Genomic DNA, 7,668 nt, shown 5'->3' with positions numbered 1-7,668 from the left:
CTCCTCGCTGCGGGCAGCGGGGCCGCAGCCGGGGCCCTCGCTGCCTTACGCAGCGCTGAGGCCGCGGGGGCCGCGCACCGCCCACCTGCGACAAGCGCCGAGCGTGCCACGGGAGGACGCAGCTCTTGGCGTGGGCTTGTTCCGAATCCGAGCCATGCCACCGGTCAGCCTGGCACCGGCGCCTCTTTCTGGCAGAGGGCTGGTGGTGGTTGCCTCTTCCCCCTCGCTATACCTGCTCTCTCTACACAGCTGTACCAGGACTTCAGCTGCCCGAGCAGGAAATGAGACATAAGGAGAGGCTTTTCCTAGGTTGTGAGATTATAATAACCAGTCACAGAAATATGGGCATGCAAGAAACATAAATGGAAATGCGCATGTAGGAGGTCATCAGGAAAAACAACTCAATGAGCAGAAGGGCCAGCACACTCCCATCAGTCGAGCTCGGGAGGGAGCAGCTCCCACGCAGCTTGGGAGAACCACACAGGGTAAGGACACGGCCCCAGCCACGCAGCAGACACTGTGCCCCAACAGGAGGATGCACCAGACACTGATACTCCTCCTGCCAGTCCACCCGGTAGGTGAGCACAGCAAAGGAAAACCCCAAACACCTGTTGACTCCCAGAGGACTGAGAAAGCTGTCTAATGTTATTGCCTTCCAGGGAGAACCCCAGAGACAGCCATTTGTCAGCTGGCAGCCCCTGTCCTTTGCATCACACACACAGAGTCCTGGGCAGACAACACAGGAACACCTTCCTGAAAGGAGACAACTGAAATCTGTGAGAGGATGTGTGAGAGTAGGTGAAAAGCAACTTAAGCAGTTGTGTAAACCCTTCTGCAAGATCTGGGAGTGAATTTTGGTGCTCAGCAGGATCCACTTTTCCCACACAACTCCTTCCCTCACCTGCTTCTCCAGACGCAAGCCCTTCATCACTCCTTGTGCAAAGTTATCTGCAGCTTCACTGCAGAGGAGGGGGGGAAAATCAGTGGGGTTAGAGGAATAGAAAAGAGCACTGTTCAGTAAGGTACACATTCAGAGCCACAACATAACTGGCTTTGTAATAACCATTACTTCTAGACCAGGTTTAGTTCAAAATGAAAAAGAAAGCACTGAAGCAGCTGCTTTAAGACTACAGCTTTAAGTGCTGGCATTGAACTGACCTTCACTTGTGTCAGACTGTTCAGTTAACATGCATCATTTGAGCCTTTACATTTGGAATCCACCTCACACTAGATTTCCAGATAAAACTGAAAATTCGGTGTTTTTCTGAGCATTCTGTGATTAAAAACTAAGCAAACAATTCTGGTGGATATGAACACTCCACTTAAAGCAGAGGAACAATTTAACAGAAGCCTCAAGCATGCATTCATTTTTAATATTTATTTTCTTATCACAGGAAACTACTTATTTATGTACCTTAAAAACACATCAAAACCCCCAGCAGCTTTCACATGGGTGCCAAGAGAGAAACATGGGGTGAAATAAGGTAGGGAAGGAAGAATATCTACTTCTGACCTTTGCTGGGTTCAGCACTAAACCCCCAAAAGAGCACAATCTGTTATTTGTGAAAAATCACTAATTTCCCCTACTGCTTGTTCTATAAATAGAGCCCTGTTTAAAAAGAGCCTGTCAATGGGAAGCCAAATAAAAGTTGCATTACAGTGAGTGCTCATTACCTACACAACAGCTGTGAAAGCCTGACTCAGATCCTTATCACTCAAATTACTTTAAATAAAACAAATTCCACCTACAATTAAACTCCCTTCTCTCAGTAAACAGAGTTGAAAAACTTGGAAAAAAATTAAAACAGGATTGCAGGCAAGAACAGAGTCTTCTGTTTTCTGATGAAAAAATTACATCCCACCATGTCAAACTCCTTCAGGAATCACCCTCTGCTGAGTTCCACATCCTGTACATCTGAAGCATGGGCACCACATCCTCCAGCCGTGCCATGACACTGTCTCAGTGTCCAACACCCATGACGTGTAGGGACAAAGACAACAAGTGCATTTTTCCTCATGGACAAGAAACAGAAACACACATAGAAATCACAGTAACATCTTTATTATAAAAATGCTTCGGTGTCCAGAAGTTTCTGGAGTACTATGGGACATCCCTTTGAGATATTTTTCATCCCATAACACATATTAGAACTACTTTGTTACATACAGGACAGATTTTATCTTTTTTTAAAGTTCTCCCAAAACTCATTCTATATTCTGGATTAAAATGTGAGGAGTCAAAAAACAACCCAACAGACAAGGCATTCACCACTCTAATTCAGCTTCTCTTTGAAAACAACCTCTAGAAATCATGTCAGCAGCTCAGTGTACACATGATAAAAGCCCATGGGAACTGAAGTTTCAAAAGAAAAAGCACTTTAGAAAGAGCACAAGAAACGTATTTTCTTCATAGCACAGTGCAATCTAAAAAAGAGTGTGCATGAGTCGACAAGCAAATATCCACAAAGATACAACACAATTTGTTCTCAGATATAAAACATGACTGACAGGAATGGAATGGCCCACAGAAACACTGTGCCAAAAACATTACAGAATTGAGTGTCAAGGACAAATGCTTAAAAAAATGGGAATTACTGGCTGCACATGCAAACTGAATAATCAACATTATCTGTCGTTATCTGGTTTGCATGTGCAAGAGGCTCATTACTTAACGTGCATGAAGATACACTTTGTACCTGAAAACTCTGCCACTGACATTTCAATGCTTTCTTTGGAAAACATGAGCCTACTTACAAATTATATTTATTCTCAAAGCCATTTTTATACTTCCCCAACATTCTGAATACAGCTTCACGTCAGGAATTACAGAAAGCCATGTAAGTCATTCAAAAGATGTATGCTTAACAAAATAGCATCAGCACTTCCTCAGTAGCAGCTGCATGAAATAGCAACGTGCCAGATGAGGCACCTTCCTCACCACCTTCCTTAACAACTGATTTAGGGAAAAAGTAGAGAGTGCTCCTCAAGCAAAGGCCACCCAGCAGTGCACCTGAAGCATCCTCACAAAGGCTGAAATGACTGGTGCATTCAGTGCAGGTTCTGAAGCAGGCAGGTCCCACCTGGCACGAGCTTGCTGGGGCAGCATCCAAAGGTTGAACAGGAACAATCACTTGTGGATCACAGCCAGGGCTGAGTTCACATGCTACGTATGTTCTGGCAACTAGCATCCTTAATTAGCTGACACATTGTTATGGTTAGAAATATATTTAAAAAGAAGGCATCTAAAAAATTATTTACTAAGTGAAAGAGTGCTGGAAAACTACCTGGCAAGAAACTGTAGAACAGAGGCTGGTGTTCTACTGTGTATACTGGTTATGCTGGGATTAAGGCTTTTTCTGGGTTTGGTTAAGCATTAAATTCTACCATCAGAATTTGTTCCTCTTATTACTTTCAGATACTTTAAAAGAGTCCCCTTTGAGACATATGGTATATATTAAACAGAAAAATGAAAAGTAAAATAAATGTTACAGACAGGAAGAGAAGAGGGTTGTGAAAAAATTTCTCATTTTAAAATTTTTTTTTAATTAAGAAAAACAGGTCACTACAGCTGTAAAACTCAATCAGTCTAAGCTATCTATTTACTTATGTTTTCTTGGAATGGCACCAGCAAACCTAGATATGCAAAATAGTCTGTTATGCCTCAACTACAAACCTCAAGCAACCCTTACGCAGAGTAGCAACCCTACCTACAGCAGACTCCTCTGTATAATCTGGTTAGATGATGCAGTTGCTGAATTAGATCTTCTAACCAGCACAGGATTAGGGAAAAAATGGATCAGACTGAATCAACTGTGCGTACAATTTAAAAACCAAACACCCCAACCCCACCAGCACAAACAAGATACCTAACAAGGCACTGAATACATTTAGTCTTCTTAAATGCAAAGCTGATTTATTAAGCCCTGACTGGCTCTTTTACACATTCATATGCACAGCAAATAAGAAATATAAAATATGTTTAGCACCCAGAAGGTATTAATCTTCATTCGCATCCAAGTCTACAAAACAGGCTGAGGTAAAAGGCAATAGCCTTCTAAGTTACCAAACAGAGCTGGTGAGCACAGATGTGTGTGTAAACACAACTGCTGCAAGGATCTGGCATCAATCTGATACTGCAAAGCAATTTTTTTAATAACATACTTCATAGCTGACATCTCAGCAATGTCAGTTTTTGTAATGGATCTGACCAACATATAACTGATCTGAGGGGGAAAGGCCTCTCTTCAAGAATTTCCTAGCATTTCTGCTTTGTTTTCCTCGAGTACAAAGGGAGAAGGGAAGTCTTTGTTCTTCATGTACATGTCCAGACCCTGAGAATGTGTGAAAACAGTACTGTTAGGTTGTAAATGCATCCAACTGGCTACCTGCACTATTTTTAAGTCTACATAATGTCCTCAAAGAACAACCAACTACCCACAGCTAAAAGGTCACGGGAAGGACAGACAACAATAGTTTCCCCAGTGACAGAGATGGAAGGTGTTTCAGTCCCAAGTCCAGGGTTCATGAAGAGGAAGTACCAATGAACCATAAAACAATGGATCTCAGAAGCAAACATCCTTGGGAGGGGCAGGCATGGGAAGGTGTGTCCTTAACTCACATTAGAACAATTATAGCAAAAAAAAGTCAATTCAAATTGCCTTGTTTTCATTTTGTTCTTACAACACATTGATTGCAATGAGTTTGCTACCTGCACACAGAAACTTAGTGAAGATGTGAAGTTTTCTGAATGCCCTTCCCCACACTGCCCACACATCCTCCTGCAAGCCACTATTTCTGACACTGTCCAACACAGAGAAGCTCCTCTTCTCACTTCCAAATAGAAGCAGCTTTCCTAGGACCAGTTCTTTTCAGAGGGACAAACAAGAAATCTAAGATGTGGTTTCTCTAAAGCCAATGCTTTAGAGAAGTTCTCTAAAGAACTTCACACGCATCATTCAGTATTCACTCACTGTGGGAGAGGGGCACAAATCAGCATACAATCGAATACAGTGAACCCATGGATTATGTACTTCGAATATTCTGCACTTTTCATTCAGAAGATCTCAAAAGTATTTGTGAGTCTTAATGAAATTACCCAGCCCCACTGCAAGTCTCATTTTACTGATGGCTAAAACCAACGGTGAAGAAACTGCTGAAGAGTAATCCATAGTGGAACCACAAATGTAACAGAGCCCAAGTCCTAGTTCCCTTGATCTTACCATTTCTCAGCAAGACCAGGCTAAAGAAATCCCCTGTGTTTGGAAAGAAATCAGATGCATACCTGCACACTCTTAAAAATACCTCCATAGATAGTTATTCTCACCTCTCCAAAGTAAGACACTAATGGAGAAATCTCACAGACAGCCGGAGGATCTTCAGTTCCTGAGAGACTAGAAAAGAGAACACAGGATTAGCTTCTTGCTACCTTAAAAAAACAGTGCATCTTTGTCAAAAGATCATCAAGAATAGCATATCCAGAAGGATAAGACATCTGTTTTCACATGCATCAGACATTATTCAAACACAAAGTGTGAAAATAAAAGAGAATTAGCAGGTCCCAAATATTTCTCATCAAAACAAGAACATGCTTTTATAGAGGTGCTTCTCAAGTAAAATGAACAGCTTGTGGGTTTATTAAACTATGAGTTGGTGAAGTAATTATCCTACAGAGTAAAACCAGCTTCCCATTCAGCTTGATTCAGGAAGTATCTGAATTGGTAATTGCAGTAATAGCTGATCCTTAAGCCCACTGGAGAATTTTGATGGGCTTTAAGGGCTGGGGCCATGTTCACAAAAACTGGTGAGGACTACAAATTACAATTCGTTGGGCTGGCTAAATCCAGAATGATGGAAAAGGTTATCCCTGCCTAACAAGCTCCTATAGGAGGAGCAGGAATCTCTGGCAGATATAAAGCCCAGATCACAGTGCATTACTGTCTAGAGCACTCACAATCACTAATGGAGCAGGAGCTGTAAAAGACATTACATGGCAGGTTCAGAAAAGACCAGCTGAACAAAAATCATGCCAAGTCACCCTGGGATCAAAGTAATGCCCGGTTTTGTAGAGCACAGTACATGCCATTAGCCAGCTGGCACAGCTGGGCAGTCACAGGCAGAGACACTGTGGAGAAGGTCACTGAGGTTCCTACCCAAGTTTCTCCGGTATCCTGCAACCATTTTCATCCAGAAATCTGGCCCCAGCCTTGAGAGCCCAGCGGTAATGCTGGGCCAGGAGGGCTTGCCGAGCAGTGATAGGAGTGTCTTTGTCAGCTGTGTCTGCGTTTTTTAGTGGAGAGAACTCCTCTTCTCTCAAAACTTCAAATGCCACAAAATTCCTACCAGCAAAAGGGAGAAAACAATGATAAACAAAGCTATCCATCAGCCCTGCTGATGTGACAACAGCCTTAATGGGGAAAGGCTCATATATATTTTAGGGAGCAGCAATGTACACAGCCTGGGACAGTCAAGCTAAGGAAAACCCACCTCCCATCTGAAGAGCAAAGAAGTACCAGGGCTGTATGACGGAAAAAACACAGTAAGAAGCCCAGTCTCTTTGGGAACATAACAGCAGCTTCATGACCATCCAGAGCTGCGCACAGATGAGAGGAAAAGCAGAGATCCCACAGAAAGCTCTCCAGGCACTGGGAAGCTTATGGACAATAAGTCTCAGGAAAGAACACAGCAGGATGGAGAGAGCAGCAATGCCTGAAGCTCAGACACAGCACCAAGCTCTGCAGCTGACTTCCGAGCATTGCACCCCTGATCCAAGAAACGGCCACTCCACTTGGGAGTCTGTAGGCAAGGATCAGCTGAGGACACCAGTTCCCAGGTATGAACAAGCAGTATGGGAAGATTCACAGCTGAATCTTAAGTACAGCTGTTTACCAGAAATGGGAATGCAAATTTTAAAATCCCACAGCAGCATCTGTGCGTTTCTCAATTTCATGTGTGAAGAGCAGCTGCCAGGCTGGTTTTGCAGTATTATTAAAAAAGCACAAGGAATCACTGCTTGCAAATGAGTCCTTTCAAAGCTCAGACCTCGGCACTGCTGCTGTCACACTAGGTTTGCCTTCAGTATGATACTTCTTTACTGAACACACATGAGGAAATGGAGACCAATTCAAACCTTGAGCTCCCTATCCTAAAGTAAACCCTCTAAAAAGAAAAATACTGTCCCAAAACAAAGATAATGCAGTTTTCCTGAGGTCTCTTTTTCCCATTTATTTAAGCCTAAACCAGAATCTTTACTGCTGAATTTGAGACCTCAGAAAATAGGTTTTATAAGAAGCACTTATGCTAAATTCCTACATTATTAAAAATCCCACATTGCCTATACACAAAGTACCCCTGACTGCACTAACACTATGGCACAGTGCTCTCAGCTATGTTTTAGAGCTTGGCAAGTCAACACTGACAGTTCCCAAGCAACAGTAACTTGGCCCCACAGTGCTTAAGCAACCCATTTTCCAAACACCAAGGGTGTGAGCTGAGCCGTGGCATAACACACACAAAAACATAACCAGAGCTGCGGTTGCCATGGAAGCTTGTATTAAATGTTGGCTCTGTGCTAGTTCTTTCCTTCCCTCTCTCTCTCTTTCCCTCTTTCTTTCCTTCCCTCTCTCTCTCTTTCCCTCTTTCTTTCCTTCCCTCTCTCTCTCTTTCCCTCTT

At 43.0% G+C, this 7,668-nt stretch overlaps 1 protein-coding gene across 1 annotated transcript in view; it reads right to left on the bottom strand.

The window, feature by feature from the left end:
- Positions 1–2,040: 2,040 nt before the first annotated feature.
- UAP1L1 (UDP-N-acetylglucosamine pyrophosphorylase 1 like 1) overlaps positions 2,041–7,668 on the bottom strand; it is an 11,480-nt gene continuing 5,852 nt past the window's right edge. Inside the window, exons 6-8 of the mRNA XM_026860573.1 lie at positions 6,150–6,335; positions 5,324–5,390; positions 2,041–4,331 (exon numbers count right to left, since the gene is read on the bottom strand). Of these exons, the coding sequence (XP_026716374.1) occupies positions 4,245–4,331; positions 5,324–5,390; positions 6,150–6,335 (340 nt within the window). The 3' untranslated portion in view covers positions 2,041–4,244. The remainder of the gene's footprint in view (positions 4,332–5,323; positions 5,391–6,149; positions 6,336–7,668) is intronic.

The sequence above is a fragment of the Athene cunicularia genome, assembly GCF_003259725.1.
Source record: "Athene cunicularia isolate RWA chromosome 17 unlocalized genomic scaffold, athCun1 chr17_part1, whole genome shotgun sequence".
In the NCBI taxonomy this organism is placed as follows: Eukaryota; Metazoa; Chordata; class Aves; order Strigiformes; family Strigidae; genus Athene; species Athene cunicularia.
This window is presented reverse-complemented; position numbering and strand designations above follow the sequence as displayed.